Below are 23,936 nucleotides of genomic sequence, written 5' to 3' on the forward strand. Positions count from 1 at the left end.
CAAAAATTTGTGACAGAAAGTTATTAGGTATCTAATAAGATTTTTTTTATAATAGACCAGGAATTATGAGATATGTTTTTGTACTAGATTTTCGTAGACGCAACTGTACAAATTTCAATAGTCCATAAAAAGACTTGTCATAAAAAGTTCTGCTTGTTTATTGCCATAAATGATAAGATTATATTTGCGAAATTCTTAATACTCACTTTTCTCTAAAATATTTATAATTATCTTCTTGTAATATTATTTTCTTAATTACATATACATTATCATAATTCAAGGTTAAAATTAGAACTGTTTTATGTTTTTCTTCAATAATACATATTGTTGGTGTTGTTAAAATAAGTTTTGATAACTATCACTGAAAAATAAATGAATTACGTAGAAATGTGAACAAATAAGAAACTGAATTAAAAATGTTCTAAAGTCATTCTAAAAAAAAATAATATTAATCAGTATTTAATTTAGGTACGACTTTTCGACCACACTGTATATTTTTACGTGCAGCGGAATAATAGTGTAAAGTACTGTATTGTCATTAAAATTTATACTTTTCTTGAATAAATTCATTATTCATCATTTTTATATATTTTTTTAAGATAAATAATATTGAGCATTTTCATCAAATTCGCCTGTGCGCGGCATTGATATTTTCATAGGAAAGGTAAATGATTATCCGCTGATGCATTATACCCACCAACCTGTACCTTGCGCCATTTTATTTTTAAACCACTTTTCCAATACACTTAAGTTAACCTTAAACAGGCGCCTTCCCAAAAAAACATATAGTTGCTTTATAAGTTCCTGCAATATCTAGTAGCTACTTGCAGTAAACTGTAGGACTATAGGTTCAACTTACTTGCAATATAAGAAAACAATATCCCACTATGAGCATAAGAGAAGTCACCATCTTGGGCCACAAACCAGGAGGTGGAAGCAAAATATTGTTAAGTCTCATATAAAATCAAGTGGGTTAACTTTCAATGTTAATTATTTCAAGGAGATATATAAAAATGAAATATACAAAAATATATAATATATAAGTGGTACCAAAACAAATAACCAATTAAAGCGATTTAGAACCTAGAAACAATGATCTTTGCTGGTAACTTGAAATCCCTTTCAACTATCTCGGTCTTAGAAGTAGCATAAATCCTGGAGACACAAGAAAAATATTATATTATGCAACAAACTTAATAATCGCCATTTGCAGAAGAACTAGTGTCTAAAGAATTTTATCAACATATTAGCAGACGTCTGACGTCTGTGACCGAAAACATTCGATCTCTCCTCAACCCGTAACTGATATTCCTGAAAGGCTGATAAGAGCTGATAACAAAGCTGCCATTTTCAACTAAAAATAGTATATTTTGCAACGAGTAGGGTGAACGACATTTGAGTAACAAGTTTAATTGGCACGAGCGGAGCGCAGCGCAATTATGCACAGTTTTAGCGTGTGAAAAGTGTCATTTTACGATGTTAGTTTTGTTACCTACGGCTACTAAGTTTGCGAAACACACGGTGAACATATTTTTAAATGAATAAAAAATATTGTCATCACAATCTTATAATAATTTGGGTCATCTTATTTATTCTAGTTTGCGGTTTAATAACCATATTAATATAATATTGGAAAAATCAAATTATAAACTCAAATAACTATATTTTCATAAAGCAAAGCATTAAGCAAAGATATAAAACTCAAGTTTGTGGCAGTCTCAATTATAAGAATACTCCCAAACCGGTTACTATGCAACAGTTTACTGGCCAGAGAGAAAAACAGAGAAAAAAGGAAAAGCCTTCAAAGACTTCAAATTTCATGTATATATCAGAATCAAAATTAGTCTGTAGAATTCTGGCTGGCTAAATTTGACTCAAAGATCTGTTTTCTATATTCTATTTCTATTTTCTTCATATTTCATTATTAATCTAATTAATTCAGGTATCGGCAGGCATTTAACCCGACATGGTGATTTGTATCACGTCCAATACCGTGAAGTGTTACCCCACCCCCCCCAACATATAAAATCTGAAAAACCAAAAATAATTTCAGGTTTTATCGGAAAATGTGATTTAAAATGTGATGTCTTTTTGTCAATATACCACAATTATCACACGAACGCTCTTAGATATATAGCTCCTAAGTTGTTCATACTATACCATTCGCCTAGTTCTATGCCATAAAAATATTATAGAATATACAGGGTGTCCCAAATAAACATTATTTATTAAAATTAAACATAAAATACCCCAAAACATGTTTAGCTAACCCTGAATAGTCAAAAATATTTTCTTCTTGTTGACACAACTTCTTTTTTTTATTTCGAGTCCATTTTCTAAAACAACTTGTATTATCACAGAAATGTTGACCTACTTTTTTGAAATGCAAGATTAAAATAGGTGGTTGATATACAGATCAAGCATTCAAATAAAGATTACTTTCAGGAAATATTTAGCCTAGACATTAAGTACTGTCTAAAAACAACAATTTGAATTCTTGAGAGTATCCCCCTCTGTTGGTAACTCAGGTAGGAGGTCCCCTTTTACTAAATTTCTTACTTCAGACAATTCGTAATCATTTTGCTTAGTTGATTCATTGATTGATTTTCTTGCTTTGGTTTTAGCTGTAAGACCTCTTGGCGAGCATCTGACATCTTCGACACTAATTTCTAATGGCTTATTTCACCGCTAAGTGTGTATGTATGTATATGAAAAATTAATATAAAAAGTTGACAAGATTTTCGCTATATCAAGATTAAACAAAGATCACAGACTGCATTCAATAAATTCTGAAGGTGAATAAATGTGCAGAAAAAATTTCGATATCTTTGTAAAAAAAGATTTTATGGCTTAAATTAAATATTTGGAGTCACTGCAAATGATGATTTGTTTTTGTTTTTAGTTCGTCTCATGTTCTGGAGCAGCGCAATTAATACAAACGCTGAAGTTCTTCGGAGGTAAGTACTCAACCTATGCACCTGAATGTGTATCTAGCAGTCTGCGTTACCGGTTGCCGACCTAATTGCCATAAAATGAAATTGAATTGTGATATTTCAATATCTTCAACAATTTTCCAATTATACAGCATTTATCATCTACACGTTATATTAAGAAATTAATGGGGTACCTAAGTTTATAAAATATCTATTTCTTATGTAGTCGACGTCGACAATTTATGGGGACCTACATATTTAGACATTTATAAGAGAATCTTTTGTTTACAAAATTCAACCGCCTTTGCTTTTGTTAGGTTCGAAACAGTATCTTATTGCCTTCAAAATAGTCCTAAACTTCCTCATTAAAATTCACAAAATGGAAAAAACGCGGCTTCCTAAGATTTGTTATAACCGACAAATTCAACTTCTCGATTCTACTGAAACCAAATTTAATTGGGTGTTGAAAGCAAAAAAAAATTGTATGTCAGCATGGAGTCTTTAGACATCTAGGAAAACCTATATTTCTAACGTCCAATACAGAAAAAACCTATTCTGCTCTAAAAAAATGCGAATCAAATTGTTTGAGTTTAGCATATGCCAACTTTTATTCCGATTTCACTCATCAGATATCCTAACCGGCAGAATATTTGTTGCTTCCTAATACAATATTCATTGACAGATCAATTGCTCAAACACGAAGGAGCAATAAGTTCTCTCTCTACTTAACCTACAATCATAATAACTTTAAAATAAATTCTCAAGAAAATTGCTCTGTTTGTATCATTTCAAATATACGTAAACTCGAAACTCTGTCAGCTTAGAGCCTTTTTGCGGAAGGAGTGATAGCTAGGCAGAGAGCTCTTTTCCTGTTTTTTTCTTTTTGTATCGGCTGCTCACTCGCTGTTTCTTTTTTTGTTTTTTCTATAATTTAATTTAATTTTCCATAAATCTATATATTGTTCTGGTACGATGCAGACCCTTGCTTAGGAGAATGTAATGTTTTCCGTAAACAATACATAAATAAAATAAAATAAATAAATGAATCAACAACATCAAAGTTACATAAAATAAAACAAAGAAATTGTAAATGTTAATAAAACAATTCGGATTGCTATTCATTGAAAATTTTGGCTAATTATGCATGTAAATAAATAACAAAAAAAACACAACTAGACATGTAGGGTTAAACGCAGATAACATCGTACGATACTCACAATAATTGTATAGAGACTGTTTCAAAACAAACTTAAAAAACTTAAAAACAAATAGGGAAATCAAATATTGCGGAAGTAATACTATTATAAAAACACACTTTTTGCATATTTTTTGTTTTATAAGTGGAGAGGATTGAATTTGCTTACCTCTATCATTTTTTTATTTTGTGTTTTATTTAGAAGCTTTTGTCTCCTGTAATTTTTTAATAATACTTACCATTTCCAAATAAACAAATAAAATCGATGCATGACGAGATAAAAAAATGTATTAGATAAAAATAATCTAGTGGCTGTTGTCACTCCTTGAGGCGTTTCTTATTATTAGTTTGTTTGACATTACTCAGTTAGTTTGAATACAAAATCCGACTATGTCATTCAATCAAAAATTATTATCTAACTATATCTATAATAAAAGCTTTAATTCAATAATGGTGAATTACACTATACGGAAATTCTTTGGAAGTTTACACACGAACAGATCAATTAGTTTGACAGCTCCCAAATGAAATAGTTTTCTAAAAAATATTTTTTTCGACGACGCAATGCTTTATACTTTGTGGCATAAGTTTTTTTTTATATTTAGTTAAGAAGAATGATAGGGGTAACTGTTGTTAGTTCTTATTACATGCACTACAAACCAAGATGGCAAAAGATGTGCAACAGTAATCTGTTTTGTTCTAGATACATTTACATTTATTTTGTTAACATTTTTATTATGTTTAATTACATTGTTGTAAAATTGTTGCATTTACGAATTCTATATTATGTATGAGCGATTTGTTTTAGATTCCTGAAGAAGGCAATAAAATTGCCGAAACGTCGATCAAATAAGTCAAATTTTTGCTTGTGTATCATTTATTGTATCACTCATCTTGGTACTCTTTTTTTTTTATTGTGTTTTATGTCAAATTATTGAAGCACCTGAGGAGATGGACGCCTAACTTGAATTAAAATTTGATTAAATATATCGGTGTTCTATACACAAAAGTTTAAAGCTAACATCACTTCGTATCAAAGATGTTATTGAAAAACGTTTCCATGAAACTATTTCAAGATTCAATTTTATATCTAACAATTTTCGCATAAGCTTTAATGAACGCTTTACTGGACAACCCCGTATACGATAAAAATAACAAAAATAACTGAAAGGTGAATAAGTATCTAAAAATATGCATGCTATAAATCGATGGCGTAAGATATGTATTTCATGTAACAATTAATTTGCATAGTTTGCAATTAACAGTCATGCATTGTAAGTTTCTCTAAAAATTAGGCAGGGTCGGCATTTAAATGTGACACCTTCTATAAGACTTTACAGATATATCGGCAACCGCGCATCGAAAGCTCTTTGGAATTTCAAGAATGTTGTTCGGTTATTCAGTCATTATGTTTTTATGGGATGGCCAGGTTCTTTTTTAAGTTAATAGTATGTTGCCCTTTCACTTGAGATTTTGTTTACGATGGCATCCATATTCTTGAGCGATGACTCATCGTTATAATTTTTCAGTGTCGCAAATTAGTAAAGACTATCACTAGAGTTAAGGTCTGCTTTTTTTCGTCACAAACCTGACATCAACAATGCTTTATTGTTTCTTAGCAGGTGGAAAATTTAAAAAATTTTCTAGGAGAGAAAGTAACGGTGGCAAATCGGACTTCGTTTTTGACTTTTTGCAAATTTATGCAAATTCTAAGAACTGATTGGAGTATTAGCATAATAAATTTCACTTATTTTATTTAGAAAGTGCAAATTGCCTTGTATTTGACGTAGAACATATTTCTTTTAACTATTGATTTGGAATATATTTTTATAAGTACTTAAATTTTTCAACAGTGTATAAAAAATATTATTTACTAGTAAAGCAGATTTTGCATTAATTCTACAACTGAACATACGTTCATATCATGGTGTCCTGGAAGTAATCTTTTAGTATATTAGTTCTGCTGCAATTAAAAAACAAAAAGTTTGGCGATTATGATTGTTATTTTCAGCGCCTCCTCCTTGTGATAAAGTTCATGACAATATGTAATTATAGTAATAAGCAATGGAATTAGTAAATTTATTAAAATTAAGGTAGGGATGAGTTTTTTTTGTTGTTTTTCTTCTTTGCTGCTGTGAAAATTGATAATAATTTCATTAGTGTTAGGGATACTGTGTGTTTCACGCGCAATCTAAAAAATTTAGTGAAAACTGGCTACGCGTTGTAATACTTAAAGATACGTTGCGTGTATTTCTTTTTTTTTCTTATTTAATATTAATTTCCATTATTTTTATTTTCATTTTCATTTCATTTCTTAAGTTAACCATCTCGGAAATTTTTCCAGATCTCATTGATGTACGTTCCTATATTCAGCTTCAGTTAAAAAGTGTTTTGTCATATATTTCATAATTTCTCAAATTCAGTTTTATTACACGTTCCCCAAATAGCATTATAACTTAATTTACAAGGTGTAATAAATGTCAGAATTATAAACTCTTAATTTAACTCTTAAATTAAGAACCTAATTTGAAATAACTCTTAACTCTTAAATTCTATTTACAAATGTTCTAGAGATCTTGTTGGTTTGTTTGCCCGGGAAATTCAATTTAATGCGATCGACTGACTCTGACCGCTCCAAAACTCGAACGGGTTATTTATAACAATATAATAAAAAATGCAGCTTTCCATCAAGATAAATGTCCTCAATTCCGAACGCTTTTCAGAATTCTGTTACGGAGCGGACCCGGTCGTAATTTTTGTCAAGATAAATACACACACCCGGACACTAATATGACGGGGAAAAGACACTCGTATGTATGAATCCAAACCAAAACTTTTTGCCAAGGTGCTCAGACTATTAAGGTTTATATTATTTACCAACGGTACCAGGTGTCTCAACGGTAAAGTAAAGAAAGTTTTCGCCGGTCTGATATTATTAGTGTCATGTGTAATATGTACCATAATAGAGGTATAAACCCCCTACTCTAAAAATATTTAGAATTATACACCATAAAAGTATTATTTTATAAAAATTAATTAACTAATTTTAATTATTTGTAACAATAAACATTTTATGTTAAATAACTATATAGATAAGATAATCATTTGTATCGTTTTCCGCAAAAAACATCTAGAAGATTCAAGTCGCGTGCTCTCGAAGGCCACACAATAGGCCTTTACGGCCTATCCTTTTTCTTGTCTACTGCTTAGTAATTGTTTTACGTACGAAACGTAAGCAGTTGCCGCCCAATACAGGTTTATCCAAAAAATACGGGTCGATCAATGCTACACCATTTGATCATTGGAATACATTATGTTTGATATTGTTACGATATTTATTTTTGGCTGCCTCTATATTTGATATAACGATTCATGGCTAGGCATTTATCGTTTTAATACAAAAGAAGAAAGTAGAAATTGGGAAAAACTGAAGAAAATTGTTACAGATGGTATAGAAAAAAATATGAGAGTGTTGATTTTGAAAATCGAACCGTTTGGACTATTGTAATCAATGGCGCATATTTCTTGGTGACGCAAAGATATGACACTAGTTCTTATTCGCACCAATTATCGACAGTGACATTTCCTGAAGCACTGAGAAAATATTAAATTTTTAACATAATTTTAAAAGATCATACTTTTTCATACTTGCTTTTGTGACGCGCCCTGTATAATCCTAAATATTTTTAGAGTTTATCTCTACTAGGGTGGGTAAAAAAAAGATTTTGTTTTTGATCTGACACACAAAAACTAGTTGTTAGTTACCTCTAGAAAGTACTTACCACATATGAGCTCTTAATAATGAAGAAATTATCCTGATTATAGTTTTGCATTTTCGATTAAGTCTCATATATAAATTATCATATCTTATCACCAATAGATTATTAAGCCAATTTTATTATTAATTTTTGTAGGAAATTAAACGCTCTACAAAAATGGTCTCTTATACTTTTTCGATAAATAGAACCGTTTCAAGATGTTCGAAGTTAAAGATTGAAGAATTTAAAGAAAAATAATTTTGTGTTCTGAATTTTGTTATTGACTGAAAAATAATTATCGTAAAATGTTTTCAATTATTCTTATAGGAAATTTGATGCTCTACAATAAAGGTCTCTTGTGGTTTATCGGTTACTGGAACCACTTTGAAGATATTTGAAATCCCAATGGGTACTTATTCATAGTTTTTAATAAATATTTTCAATTTATTCATTGAATTAGTAAATTTTGATATTATGTATTATCTATTTTAGAAAAAAAACTTCTTAATTCAAGAAATATCAATAAATGCATTAAGAGACTAAGAATTCTGTTCTACCATATCAAATTGTATACCTTAATACAGTACTAATAGAAAAATATAGATTTTTCAGATTTGGTTATACAAATCGACTTTCATTACAGTCAGGAAATAGTCCTCGATATTCTTTGACAACTTGCAGCAAGTATTAAAACTGTTCTTCGTTATTCGTAATTATATTCAGAGACCAACGCTACTCAACGCTCTTCTGCGTCATTTACAACTTTCATTTTTTTAAATACTCTTCATTTTTCTTATAGCTCTCATCTGAAGCCTACAATGCAATGTCAATATCAAGGAAATCATTTGGTAGGTCAAAAATTTTGAACAAATTCTGTGATTTGTGATAAACGCAGTCACTCAGATCCTTTTAAATAAACGAATTGATGTTCTTTCTAGTATACAGAAGATGATAGCATAGATAGATAGATAGATTCTCCGATTTTTTAAATGGAACGCTCTGTATCTATCTACTTTATCGTTTTTAGCTATTGCCCCAATACCACTTTTATTGACTTTTCCGCAATAATCGATATTATTATTCATTTATAAAAACACCTTCATTTTCCCGCTACCTGAAGGTGACGCAGATGTTTTACGTTTTAAATTTAAATAATCGAGTTACTAAAAAATCGTATGTTAATATTGATACACCAAAATTGAAAATTTATTGTATTTTATTGTTTTCGTTTACTAAAAATAAGTCGATGAAGAACAATTTACGCCTCGAAACAGTAAACAAACTTAAAATATTATATATACATAATATATATAATATAATATAATTCTATAATACTTTCTTAAAAAACATTTTATATTTGTTATATATCGGCTAATATCAAATAAAAACAAAAAATACCCAATATAATATACAAAAATATTTACAAAATGTAACAAACCAACAACACTCGCTGTAACATTTTTGTGAAATTCTGCCAGATAAGGAAGATATTGTACTTTATCACAGTTGCGCCACCCTTAACAATAAACCTGTTAAATATTTTTGCTTAATGTTACAGTTTTGAGTTAGTGCGCATGCCTGTAACGAAATACACAGTGTTAGTCATTTTCCGACGTTTTATTTTACCGAAAAATTGTGTTAGTGAAAATTGCTGAACAATAACCCCCAAATCAAGAACAAAACCATTTTACCTTTTTTTGATACTGTATTGAATTATAGATAGCATTTTGCTGACGTTTCGTCAATTATCCTGTTTGCTTCTTCCAATTGAATAGTTTCAGTTATGCTCTGAAGAAGCCATTTAGACTATTTGAACCTTTCTAAGACACCGGGTATCAGTTCTTATGGTTAGTTCTGATTGTATAGAGTAATTTTCTTTTTACATGAGATATTTGTTACATTTAATATTGTATTTGATGTTTGGCGATTTAATTTGTTTGGGGATAAATTCTATATTTATTATTAGTATTATCGGGTAGGAAATTGTTAAGATTTAAAGTTTTTTTAACAGAGGCTGAGACCTTTCTCCCGAACTATGCATTTGCATGTGATTATATGAACCTGTCGTCTTATGGAGTCTCCCCTTAAAGTTTTCCAATCTACTTTTTTAACAACCCGTATGGATATTCGCTTAGGCCTATTTGAAATTACTTTTTTTGTTTGTTTATGCCATCTTGATTCCTCAGACTTCACGAAACTATTCTCTGCAATTTAACCCGCCTTTTTGAATACTTATAAGGCAATATTCAAATATAGAGAAATAGACCAAGAATACCACCATACCACGTATCGTTCCATCGCTACTCCCAAGTTGATATATATCCAGCAACTAAATTTAATACGTATTTCAATCATAATTATGTCCTTGACCATTTCATTAAAAGCACTCTTACCGGTTAGCTACCGAATAACAAAATTTGAGTAAGTAATTCACTTGCACAATGCATGCACAAAATCCTTTGAGCATCCCGCACAATGCCATGGGACAAACTACAGCTTGCATTACGAAAAAAAAAAACACGGAAAACCATGAATTATTTATTTTATTTATTTAAATGTGGGTTTTCTGGGACGACTTAACCTTGGCATCCATTCGCATTTACTTTTTCACATAGTTGCCGCAGATACGCGCCGATTAATTGTCTCGCAACGCTGGTGTAATATTAAAACTTCCTATTAGCGATTTTCTGGTCCGCTAAATGTTTACACCTCTAAAGTGTACAATTTCACATAGATGTAAAGACTCAAGGAATATCAAACCAAGCCACCCAATCACATTTTTCATTTCGCATTGAAAACTAAGCCGACGTTTGTATTTGTTTGTAGTTGTACCCAATCGTTTTTCTTTTTGATCGAAAATCAGTTCGTTGCTCTCACGATTTACCAAACTGAGTCCGATCTGATGCTTTAACATTTCAAATTTGAAAACTTTTCAAGAGTTTTGCTTGGGTTGGGTTGGGTTGGGAAAAATACCAAAAAAACTCAATAAGAGTTTTTTCACAATCGTTAGCAAAGTGAGAAAAAATACGCACACCTACAGTTGGTTGCATACCTTCAGTGCTAAATTTTCACTGAGAAGTCCGTAGACAAGATTCTGTTCGCTTTTTAACAGTTTTCAATTCTGAAGCTACTCCTTGTTTTACAAGAACAAGATCAGAACTATCAAATTAAGTAAGCATCTATTAGAGATCAGGTAAATGTCCAGTGAGGTGAAACGTTAAGATCCGGCATTGCTGATCACGTCTGATCTAAACAAGTTAATATTAAATGGACCGAAGCCATGTCATTTACCAAGAACCTCACTAGAAAGGCGTAAATTTGTAAAAGCCGTTTTCATATTAAATAACAAGAATATTTTTAGTAAAGTACTAAAGCTGGCGTTATCAGTGGACCTTACGCTTAGCTGCGTCCAAGTCGATCACGAATGCGATGCTCTAATGTAGACTAGATATACTAGATTAGTAGCCCTACGGTTCAAATTAGTTTGCATATCGGGATAATTCCTCTAAAGATAGACAAAGATTAATTCTGGTCAATACTGCCGTTTCGAATTTTCGTTGTCTTAAAAACATTTTGTTACAATTCTCCCGATTTTTTAGATAACTCCTTTAACATAGGGAATGGTCATTAGTTGGTTTTGGCTGAACTCTAGCTTGTATGTGTGGGTTTTTTGTACACGGAGTGATGTCATTAATGTGATCTAGGAAATGTACCAAATAAAAACAAAAAATTCTGTCTTTGTCCCATATTACAATACAATAAATATACTAAATTCACAACATTTACTTAGGAAGATAAGGTTCATCTACGGTAGTTGCATAAAAAATTTTCCCTCAAAAAAACTGCAAATATTTCAGATCTATGCTCGGGTACATTTTCGGCGAACCACTCTGTATGAACGGGTCGTGTACGAGTCTGATACGAGCTTTTACCACTGTCACGGAAAATGCATTTCCTTTTAGACGGAAATGCTTTTACCCTTTAATCTCCCACTTCCCGTATTTTTTTTTATAATATGCATGCAATTAGACGCCCTGAGTTTTTTCTTTATATTTTAATTGCAATTTCAAAATGTGGGTCGTCCAATTATTAAGTAATTACATATTGATGGTTTCGATATAAGTTTATTGCATGCTCGTTGCCTATTAACATTAATGAATTACTAATATCTTCGCGGTAAATATCACATCCCGTTGCGTGGTCTATATATACCGGGAGAAACAAGAAAGACGGCTTAAGGCAACGATTTCAAATTGTTTATGGCACGATATGAACCTCGTCATATTTGGTGTATTTTAAGGGACTCTTTCCTATTAAATTTTGGTCCAGGACGCCTCGTTGTATGGTGTTAAACGTAAAAAAAGTATTTTCAATTTTTCCGCATATTTCAAAAACAATGAAAATAAAAAAATGAAATTGGGGACGCGACGTTACGCAAATTGAAACTGAAGCTTTGGCGGTTCCATTGGTGAGGATGCAAGGTAAATAAAAAATACACTACTGCTTTATTATCATATTATTTTATTTAGGGAAAATATAAATAGCCTTAAATTCCTAAAAAGAACCTTTAACTGTGAATAGTTGTGTAAATTCGCATAAAATATGGCCAAAAATTAAAAATTGCTTTGTACTTTTATCTACCTATAACTCGAAACTTCGTAGATAAAAAATTAATTAGACAAAGATTTACCAAATCACCCTGTATATGCTAAATATTTAGGCGCAAACACCGATAACTTAATTTTACAAAAAAAACTTCCACAGTATACTGTAATATTATTTACAAAACTTCTGGATTGATTTTTTTAATTCTTTAGTTATTGTTATACTTTGGAAAAGAGCATTCCCCTTTCTCGTTTCTCTTTTCTATTTTCCGTTAGTTAATTAGCTAACGTAAAGTATTTTGCTGAATACAAAAATACAGAAAAATACATTATGTGTCCTAAATTTTTTAAAAAAAATTCAAAAGGTACCTTTCCGACAAGCATTTTGATGTAACACTAACGATAATTTTACCTAATTACCTAAATGAAGCGAATGGATTTGTGTCGCCACTACGTCGGTCTGATTTAACTCAAATTGAAGTAAGAACTACTTTTCCAGAAATGTAAGGTTTATACTTTTTTGGGTATCTTAACACAGCAAACAATAATAAGCAAATCAACTTAATCTGCAATAATTTTTTATTAATATTTATAAGGCACCCAGTTGATTTCTGAAACATATTAAGTTGTCAACTAAATCATGAGAGAAATATTCGGTAGAGAAATTCGTTTTCCATTTATTCTGCAAAAATAAACAACTTAACAAAAACTTACTTTTTGGTTTAATTTAAATTGAATTGGTAAAATATAACCAAAAAATTGCGTAGTCAATAAGTGGAGCTAATTTTCAAAAGTTCGTCCAAAATACCACGGAAAAACATCTTATAGACGCCTGCAGGTCAGGGGTTTATAGAATTCCAATGGAGACTAAAATCGCAACGTCAAGTCATTTCAGTTACTTCGATTTCTCGTGCTTTTTCCTTCCATTGATTTACTGCGATCTTTTTTATATCATCTCGCCATATCTTTTACGATCGCCCAAAGCCAGAATCCAAATAGTTAAGATTTTGGCGTGCCATAGCGCCAGCCCACTGGCACTTCACTACTATTTTTGTTCTCTTTTTAATAATTTTGTTAGGTATTTTATCTCTCACTGATATTCCCAGCACAGCACGCTCCATGGCTTTTTTTCATAGTTCCAGTTTTTCCATACAGTTTTTCTTTAATTTTTCAATCCGTCAGTTGCGACCGGTAGTATCCTCTTAAGAGCTATTACTGTCTTTAAGAGTGTAGCCAAGCTTATCAAAAGTCATCAAAGACAGATCCATCCGTCTCTTCACGTCTTTGAATGATGTTTTTGTTGTAACTTTGGATTTTAAGTTCATATTCAGGTCCATTTGTTAAGATGCTTCGTTTAATTCTAGAACCATATTTTTTACCGGTTTGTTGCATGGACTGACAAGAATCTGGCTATTCGTTATGGCCCTCCTCAGCAATTTATGCAGGTGAGAAAGCAGACTAATCGGCCAGTAATTCTTAATATTTGTAATATCTCATTTTTTATATAATAAGGCAATTGCATTATTCCACTTCTTCGCTATTGTCCATAATACATGTGCCCACAAAGATTTTAACTTCTCTTCACCTCCTTCATTTGATGCAGGGCGTGGCAGTTTCTCGAAATGTTCATGTTTTTGTTAGCTTCAATGCTTTCTGTTAGTTGTTTTTTGTTTTGTAAGTTCTTAAATCTGTCCTTATCTCACTTTACTTATCAAACGTCTTTCTTCAATTAGTCGCATAGCGTCCTGACTAAATTTTGTCTGTTGTGTGACTCTACGTGTTCACATAGTTTGTCTAGCGTTTATCTGGGCTGCACCAAGTCCAGTTGTTTTTTTAAAAGAACATATTTAGACGGTAACATATCTCCTCGGGCACTGCATTCTCCCAACCCGAAGTGTTCTATTTATTCCGGGTCGCGTTGTTTTCTCCCGATTTGAAATCTCCAGTGACGAAGGTATGGTGCTCAATATTCTCGTACAACTTTTCTATTTATTCGACCTCGGACTACTCACTTGTGAGAGGGTGACTCTATCAGATATTGCTCGGTATTTGTGACAATGTTCTATATTCTTATTTATTACAAATGCAGCTCGATATAATTAAAAAAGAGTTCGAGGTCCTATTTTTTTTGTAATTAATTTTAACTACTTTAATTACTTAATTTTTAATTTTACTTTTAATTTGATTTTTTTTTAAATAAAAATACTATCATCAGTAAGATTATGTTTTTTCTTTCATCGTTTAAGTTTAAACACGTAACATCACGGATGGAAAATTATATTATATATTGCATTAAAAAATTGGTTGGTAGATGACGTCCGCATGACATCGTAAAGTAAAGATGTGGTTGAATGTCGGAAAAATGCTATTTGGGGTAGTTTCTGCTCAAACCGGAATTCACAGAATAGGATTAAAGGCCGTTTAAACATTTTAAAACATTCCCACCCTGTACGTAATCGTTTTTCCCCCCACCCGTTTAATTATTATTACTCCGCCGATTTCGAATGTTGTTAATATTATTTATACGAAGTTGCATAAACGGAAGCGTAAACATTCCCCGCAAAGTGTGCCACAAAAAAAAGATAAACAATCTCGAAAGAATTTAAAAAGCATAACGGAGAAACCCGGAGGAAAACAATAATAGTTTATACGCTTGCCGGAGCGCAATTTCTCTGCATTCCTGATGATAACTTGGCTACCACGTTTCTGTGATTGCAAGTTGACGAAAAGGTCACTAACATCTCTCCAAACCGATGCCGTAACTACGTGTGGTTGAAAAGGTATGCGCGTGATTCGACAACGGGGTCGGACAAAATGCTGAAAAGTGTTCGGACAGCAAAAAGCTCCAACGAGAAAAAAATGAGGGAAATTATGCTGAAATTAAGGAGAATTAAGCGAGACCCCTATCCCAGACAATTAAATGCGACTACTCGCGACGATGTCCACAATTGTTTGTGACGATTGAAACTAATCAACAGGTCAAACCACTTAAATTATAGCCCAGCAGCTGACGAAAGAACTCCACATGAAATGTATGGGAAAATTGAATTCACCCGAATATAATGAAATTTTAAAATGAAACCAAATTTTGGAAAAAAACATTTTATGGGTATCTTCGTGACAGAAAAAAAACTGCTTATTAAGTAAAATGACATAAGCATAGTAAAAATCCAATTTTTACTGGGTAAAAATATTAGTAAAATATGTTCGTTTTCGGTTTATACGATTCACAAGATATTGATACCGATATCGTCTTTAAACATTTTTGTAAATAAAAATAAAGTAACCAGCATATAATGATGGTCATATGAAAATATCCTGCTCCAGAAAATCTAGAATTTAAATCTAGAATGATTTTGAACTTTTTGTTTCTTTTCTCCGTTCATTTACAACTTTTTTAAGTACCACTAATAGGTACTAATTATTCTGTGGATAAATCTTCAACAAATTTTTTGTTTTATTTTCTCTTTTTTTTAGTTAATTTTGGCTAACGTTTATTTGCTTTTTCGGCCCGAATCCATCCATCCCGTATAAAGCCATCCTGAAAACCATTAACACTTCGGAGCGCGAGCATTGAAGATGCCAAGTGAGATTTTGGCGAAACGTCTGCAGGATTCCAGTCGGATGCAAGATTTGCAGGATTCCAGTCGGATGCAGGATTCCAGTCGGAGTTCAACGAGCGAACGGATGATATCCCGGAATATAGTGTCATCACATTTTTCCATCCGTGAATCAATACGTGAGAATATATATATATATATATATATATATATATATATATATATATATATATATATATATATATATATATATATATATATATATATATATATATATATATATATATATATATATATATATATATATATATATATATATATATATATATATATATATATATATATATATATATATATATATATATATATATATATATATACATATATATATATATACATATATATATATATATATATATATATATATATATATATATATATATATATATATATATACATATATATATATATATATATATATATATATATATATATATATATATATATATGATGACACTATATTCCGGGATATCATCCGTTCGCTCGTTGAACTCCGACTGGAATCCTGCATCCGACTGGAATCCTGCAAATCTTGCATCCGACTGGAATCCTGCAGACGTTTCGCCAAAATCTCACTTGGCATCTTCAATGCTCGCGCTCCGAAAACACTTCGAACACTGGGAGGTTATCGGCGGTGCGTGAGGTATTTATACTCTGCGCCGGAGATGGTAACGGTGCTGCTTGTGCGTGGGGGGAGGTGGCTCCGCCCCCTGAATTGTCGCGTTGTTAATTTCGCCCGATCGTAGTTGCGATGTCCCCGTTGGCTGCTGCGCATCGCTCTGCTGTTTGATTATCGTTCTCCACGTGTTGGATAAATGCAGAGCGTCGTCTCTCGTATTGAGGTGTCCGGACTTTTCTATTTCGATGGCCTCTCGTATAATCCTAGTCCTAAAATCAGGAATATTAGCTATTTGCTAATATTCCTGATTTTAGGACTAGGATTATACGAGAGGCCATCGAAATAGAAAAGTCCGGACACCTCAATACGAGAGACGACGCTCTGCATTTATCCAACACGTGGAGAACGATAATCAAACAGCAGAGCGATGCGCAGCAGCCAACGGGGACATCGCAACTACGATCGGGCGAAATTAACAACGCGACAATTCAGGGGGCGGAGCCACCTCCCCCCACGCACAAGCAGCACCGTTACCATCTCCGGCGCAGAGTATAAATACCTCACGCACCGCCGATAACCTCCCAGTGTTCGAAGTGTTTTCGGAGCGCGAGCATTGAAGATGCCAAGTGAGATTTTGGCGAAACGTCTGCAGGATTCCAGTCGGATGCAAGATTTGCAGGATTCCAGTCGGATGCAGGATTCCAGTCGGAGTTCAACGAGCGAACGGATGATATCCCGGAATATAGTGTCATCACATTTTTCCATCCGTGAATCAATACGTGAGAATATATATATATATATATATATATATATATATATATATATATATATATATATATATATATATATATATATATATATATATATATATATATATATATATATAATATTGTAAGAGACTTTCTAGTCTCTTACAATATTTGTCTCGTTTTGGCACTGTGTTGAGTAAAATATAACGTCATAAGCAGATTTTATTTTTTTTATCTACGACGGATTATTTTATTTTGTTTTTGATATTGCTATTTTTTTATTAGTGGACACAGTGTTTTTGTTCTATTTTTGCAAAATTGGAAAATTAATTTCCTACCAGTAATATATCGGCTTTTGTTTCCTAAGGAATCGTTTCTGCGTCGGGAATAAGTAGCTAAACAAATCATCGCGTTCACTTTTTTTGTATTACTTACAAAGTCACGAATGGAGATATTTTCTCAAACAAACAGGCGAGCCCACGTTGCGTCATACGATAAATGGCGGAGAGGTAAAACTGAACATTTGACTTAAGGCATTTATTTTGTAATGGTCGCGTGATTTTTACTAAAAATGACGTAAACTAGGAAATACTTAAGATTCAATGGCTGAATTCGATGGACGTCTAATAACGCGATCACATTAAAAAGTGGGCAAACCATTTTCAAAAGACCAGAAGTTTTATTGTTAATATTACGGATTCAGACATGCCTATAACGAAAGTGCAGGCGACCTGGATCCCTTGATGAGCAAAAGTCTGTAGTGAGTGAAAATATCCAAAGTTGTTGGTTTGTGCCGCAACCAAAAAATACAGGCGGTGAAAGTCAGGTTAAGTTACTACAGTTGTTAAGTTTTGGTTGCTGTCAACGAAGGAAAACGAATATATACCTCAATATATTCGTATAAATAATTAATAATGATTATTATTAACTAGTTGTTAGTGGAGTTGCTATTATTTTTTGTGTTAGTTTTGTTTTCGGAAGTGTTGCACAGTTTTATTTCACGGGAAAGCCTGCACCGTAACGATGTAAATCACTCATCACCGCTGTAATAATTTAAATTGTTTCAAATTTCAATAATAGTCTATATCTCAAAGTCGTAAGATTAAGACTGAAGACAATTTTTTTTAAAACATAACATAAACATAACTTGTGGTCCTTTTTGTCAAATTATTGATCACTTACATCAATTGTTTTTAATTATAGCAAGAACAATTGAATTGAAAAAGTGAGGATACAACAAACTAACCAAAACTTAATCAAGGCAAAACTTTTCCTTCTTGAATGTTCAATAAAGTTTTCTGTAGGCAACTATTATTGTGTCTGAATTGAAATATAATGCATAATTCGTTATTCCAAGACAATTAGGGCCTGGTGTGTGTTTTTTCCTAGGCTTTTTTTAAATAAAAACCCGTTCTAAAGACACATGTGTGTTTGTATGATGGTTTGATAAACAAGCAGAATAAAATTAATTTACAGCCGAATTTGATAAGTGGCCGGAATATAGTAAGCAACTTGCGTAAATATACCCTTCATCGCAATCTGAATATTTATTAAGAAGCACGTGGCTTTTTAAAAATAACATTTATAAAAAGTTTTACATTCATTGGCATTGGCCAAGTCTGAAAGAAAATTCAGATTTCTGGTTTTCCCTCACTTGAATTTTCGAAGTTGTCATCAGCTTGGGGTAGATCAGAGAACGCTGCAAAAAAATGTCTGCAATATAGAATAACTGATTCTTCATAATGTGATCTCATATTGATAGCTCCAATTTTTATTGCAAATATTTGCTTGTTTTTTCATTCATTCGGGCTGCCTATTCACTACTATTGAATGTTCTGGATCGCATTTCTATGTGCTTCCCTGTCGTCTAATTGATTTGCCCTTTCCTCAAAAATTCTAAGGATATTTGCTTTGTTCCTTTCGATACTTCCGAAACTAGTAAGGAAATATGAAAGTGAAAGTCTCTATCTATATTTACTTTCGTAAAAATGAGTAAACAATTTGCTACAAGCTGAAGTATAGACTTTTTTAGCAGATACTCAGCTTTTCAGAAGGAATTCACTTTATTTCAGTCATTTCATTGACATTAATGAAGTTAAGGTTTAATATCAGCTCCATCGATAATTTTGTGGTTAGTATTGTTTAAAAATTGATGGAATGTTCAGAAAAATATGCTGTGGCACTGGAGTGACATTTTTAATTATTTCCTTTAGATTCCGACACACAAAAAAACACTAAAACATATAAATATATATAGACCCGGCACTTTTTGAATTAGTGGAGTTTATTTTCATTTTATGACATCAAATTTTTGTTGTCACTCACTTAATTTATTTAATTTCCTGTTCTGTTTATATAGACGTTTTTTTATTTTGTTTTTCATGTGATTAGTTTTTTATAATTTATTTTAAATCTAAGTTTTGTTTTGGATTTGTTTTATAAATATCCAGTAACAAGGTCTCATTTTATTTTATTTATTATAAAATATTCTTTTGTAGTCTTCATTATCCCAAATACTAATTCTATATGAATATTTATTTCTTGATGCTGCATGGTACTTTAATACCTGCCGCGACAACACAGCTAAAAACCAACAGTAACAAATGATACTCCAGGCTGCCTCAAGATCTGTAATAACGAAGACGGAAAATCTAATAAACTTGTCATATCCTGCTGCATATGTTGAAGCGAATACTGCGAATTACTGCAAAATACTGCGAAATAATACATACAGTTTAGTACTTTGGCCTTACGCAACTTTTAGCGGAACCGACCAGGTGCTTCAAGATGGAGAGAATATATAAATTTAAAGAATTAGTATCTAATTTGTTTATATTCACACACTAACATAAACGTGCTAAAATTCCCAATTAAACTGTAATGAGGAGACGAAAAGAGACAAAAACAAAAAAATAACAAAAAGGGTCGTTGAACTGGTGCGATTCAAGATATTAAATATTCAAATGTATATAATAGTGCCAGCAGACAAGACAACTTGTTTTACTTTTAAATTCGTTGAAAATAATCGTAACGCATATTATTCATATCAGTGGGACGATACAAATAGCGGTTCGCAGTATCCCGGATGTTTATGTTTTAGTCTAATTAAAAAAATGTTTCAGATTCCGACGGCAACATATTTATTATTCCAGAACATAAAATTTGTAGCAACAGAAAAGAGCAAACTTTATGTTTTAAAAGTTTTAATCACTATTATTATACATGGTGTTTTAAAACAATTGAGAAAAGGAAACATTGCCAAGCCAACTATTAAAAACCAAAATAGATATAACAATAAAATATTTCGGAAATATTGCTATTGTACAAATAGACTTTCTGCATATTTTTTTATTTTATTTTTTTTTTTAATGAGTGAAGGTTAAATTACCCATATCATTCTCCTTAAATTTAAAGAAAAAGTTATGCAATTTAGAAACTTCTCGTGCATTTTTTTGTAATACCTACCGTTTCCAAAAAAAAATTAAAACCATACACAATGAGACGAAAAAAAAATAACTATCGCTTCTTAAGGCGTTTCTTATTATTGCCTTATTTGACATTACTCAGCCAGTTTGAATGCAAAATACGACTAATTTAATCAAAAAATGTATTACCTTATCATTCAATTGTTCTATAATAAAGGTTTTAATTCAATAAAAAATGGCGGATATACATTTTATGGACGGCAGTGAAAACGGCAATTCCTTGGAAGCTTTATTTTCCGCCATATTTGTAGCGAGATATCTCCCTAATGGTTGGCTTTTGAATCAGCCTTTATATAACAAACTACTCTTTATTTCAATCACTACCCTAAGTTTTTCACATTTTTTTGAAACACCCTGTATAGTATTCTGCAGTGAACATGAACATTTTGTCCGCTACAAATGTTTTGTTCCTACTGCAACTAATACTATTAGGGACGTTATTTACCAAACAATCTGATGAGATAATCAGGTCATCATCATCTTAATTACCATCACAATCGTAGTCGTCTTGAGAGCCCAGATCGTAATTTCAATCCAAGTAAACGCTGATCCTTCCTGAAGATCTATATTTTTAAATGTATTAATAATGTATTAAAGAAATTCCAGAAGTAAGTAATATTTCATTCTCTATCTTAAACATATTTGTGGTGGCGCTATAATTCTCTTCTTTTGAACCCATAATAAACATGGAAAATTTTGGATTTTACATGTGGGAAGGGGAGATTCCTCAATTAAAAATAAAACTTTTTTGTATATCAGCATGGGACAGATTCTGCTTCGTTTCGTAGCCACAGGATGTTAAAGAATTTATATATTTTTTATTTTCCCCAAATGTATCCAAAACGCCTGTAGCAAATCGAATACAACTTGAAAGGTAAAAGTTACTTAAACTAATACATATTTTATAGTTGTCGCATTATCTTTCTGGAAGGATGTCATTTTGGATCATTTTTATTTAAATCTGTCAACTGACAAGAGACAATTTTTTTAAATTTTCTTTATAACAGTCAATGCCTCTTTTGATTATGTGTCTTTAGGAATATATTCGTCAAAATTGACATTGATTTGTTGTCACTCTTATATACTTTTGCAAGAAACAATCACAGCTAATACTTTTCAAATCTTAATTTTTTTTCAATTGAAAAAAGATGTTAAAAATGGAATCCTTTCGCAAATTGACAATGAGTCGAACGAACGTTTATTGAAAAGAGTTTGGACGACTGCTGAGCCGGCTATCGCTTCAATACTTTTCTAAAAAAAAAACTGAGCACCACTGACTTCTTTTTTTTTAACAAAATTAAGAAGACTGTTTAGTGCCTATTAAAAGATTAAATGCAATTGTATTTATCTCTATTAATTCAAACCCAATCCGCAAAAAAATATTTATTAATTTGTTGCGTTTATGTTCTAAAAGTTTACGTGTTTTTAAGTTTAATAAATATTATACACCTTTAAAATGCCCCTTTACCATTCCAACTTGGCTGAATTAAATGACATGTTATTAGTTTATGGTGAAGTGAGACAAAGCGGAAGCCAAGCAAGTAGAATTTATCAAGACAGATTTCCCGAACGAAAATGTTTTTGAAAATATCCGTAGACTTTTAAGAAACACTGATAACTTAAAGCCTTTAAAATCTATTTTCGGCAAGAGCAAGAATTAAAACCATTCCACTATACACTGTACCAAGAGATGCACCTAGGTACGAATTTTGTCAGCGGTTTTTAAATAAGTTGGAAAACGAACCACCCAAGTTGATTGATGAAAAAAGTCTTATTTTTACGTCCCTCGCCATGTATAGAAGTTACTGGATATGCCAACTCAATGCCATGAGAAACGTCCCAATTTGGATCTCCCACACACATTTGTAATTACTTCACAGTTTTAATTAAGACTTATGAATAGATTTCGGTTAACGAGGTTTCTCTTTCAAACTCGTCGGTTATGAAACCACATATTTGCAATTATTACAATTTTAGAAATTGTTTACTGTTTTGAAATGTCCGAGCAATATTCAACGCATTGTAGATCTAAATCTGAACCAACCCGTTCTCTCGTTTTCGACCCAATGGCTACGAGTGCCACTTTACTTGAGCATTCCGCACTTCAAGCGGACCATTCATTCAAGACATTAAAAACTTTTAATATCAAATACCCTGCTATATTTCGCTTCCGAAACGCCGTTCCTTGAATATTAACGACGGCGCGATATGAACAAAACGCATTGTTTGTTAATTTATTATCAGTTCCAACGGCACATATGAATACGAATTCGACATTATCTAAGTAAGTAACCTATTGCGTTTTTCATTTGTCATTGGCCTTTTGTTAATTGAAAAAAATATATTGAAAAGCTCGTTCCACCAACGTATATAGAATTCTAATTCGGTAATGTGTTATTACACATAAAGACAATATTTACAAGAGAAAAACACAAACATAATAAAGCTGCTGCTTTATCATTCCTATAACTAGTTTTTAGATAAATCTGAACGCCCATTTTAACCAGTTTTCAAACAGCTGTTACTTTCTCTGCTTTGCCATATCTAACAGTTAGTCTGCCACTTCTTTCCAAATAAAAATTCCTCGAATCTTCTTTGAAGTTATCAAAGAAATTATGATTTGATGTCTTTGAGTGTTTCGCAAAATCGACAAAATGGATTTTTTAAAAATTATATGCGCTTGGCAAAGAAACATATCTCGACAACGGTAGGTCCTACAGGACCGCCAAAAATGATCAGCATCGGAAAAAAAATTTTTTTTCGTTCTCCGTTCTCTTGAACGGTTTGATCTACGACTCCATTGAAACAGTGCATGGGGTACATATGCCAATAAAAAATGGCTTCGATATTATTGGAGAAATAATAGTTCAATATCTTTGGGTGTTATAATATTTTTTACCGTATCGAGTAACATTGTCTAATGGTTTAGTAGATAGGTAGATACAGATACGTATTCACTTGCCGAATACAACA

At 31.8% G+C, this 23,936-nt stretch overlaps 2 protein-coding genes across 3 annotated transcripts in view; one reads left to right on the forward strand and one right to left on the reverse strand.

Moving 5' to 3' along the window:
- The window catches only part of LOC132700367 (uncharacterized), a 28,640-nt gene that overhangs the window by 3,797 nt on the left and 907 nt on the right, over positions 1-23,936 (reverse strand). The window lies entirely within an intron of this gene.
- Positions 2,856-23,936, forward strand: part of LOC132700371 (CIMIP2 protein CG18335-like) — a 29,593-nt gene continuing 8,512 nt past the window's right edge. Inside the window, exon 1 of one of the 2 annotated variants that reach the window (XM_060667632.1) lies at positions 2,856-2,957. In XM_060667632.1, coding sequence (XP_060523615.1) covers positions 2,911-2,957 — 47 coding nt within the window. In that variant the 5' untranslated portion in view covers positions 2,856-2,910. Of the gene's footprint in view, positions 2,958-23,130; positions 23,248-23,936 lie in introns of those variants that run through there. The other variant, XM_060667635.1, reaches the window with a different exon arrangement.

This window comes from Cylas formicarius, unplaced genomic scaffold (genome assembly GCF_029955315.1).
Source record: "Cylas formicarius isolate icCylForm1 unplaced genomic scaffold, icCylForm1.1 PGA_scaffold_4__25_contigs__length_36172078, whole genome shotgun sequence".
Taxonomy (NCBI): domain Eukaryota; kingdom Metazoa; phylum Arthropoda; class Insecta; order Coleoptera; family Brentidae; genus Cylas; species Cylas formicarius.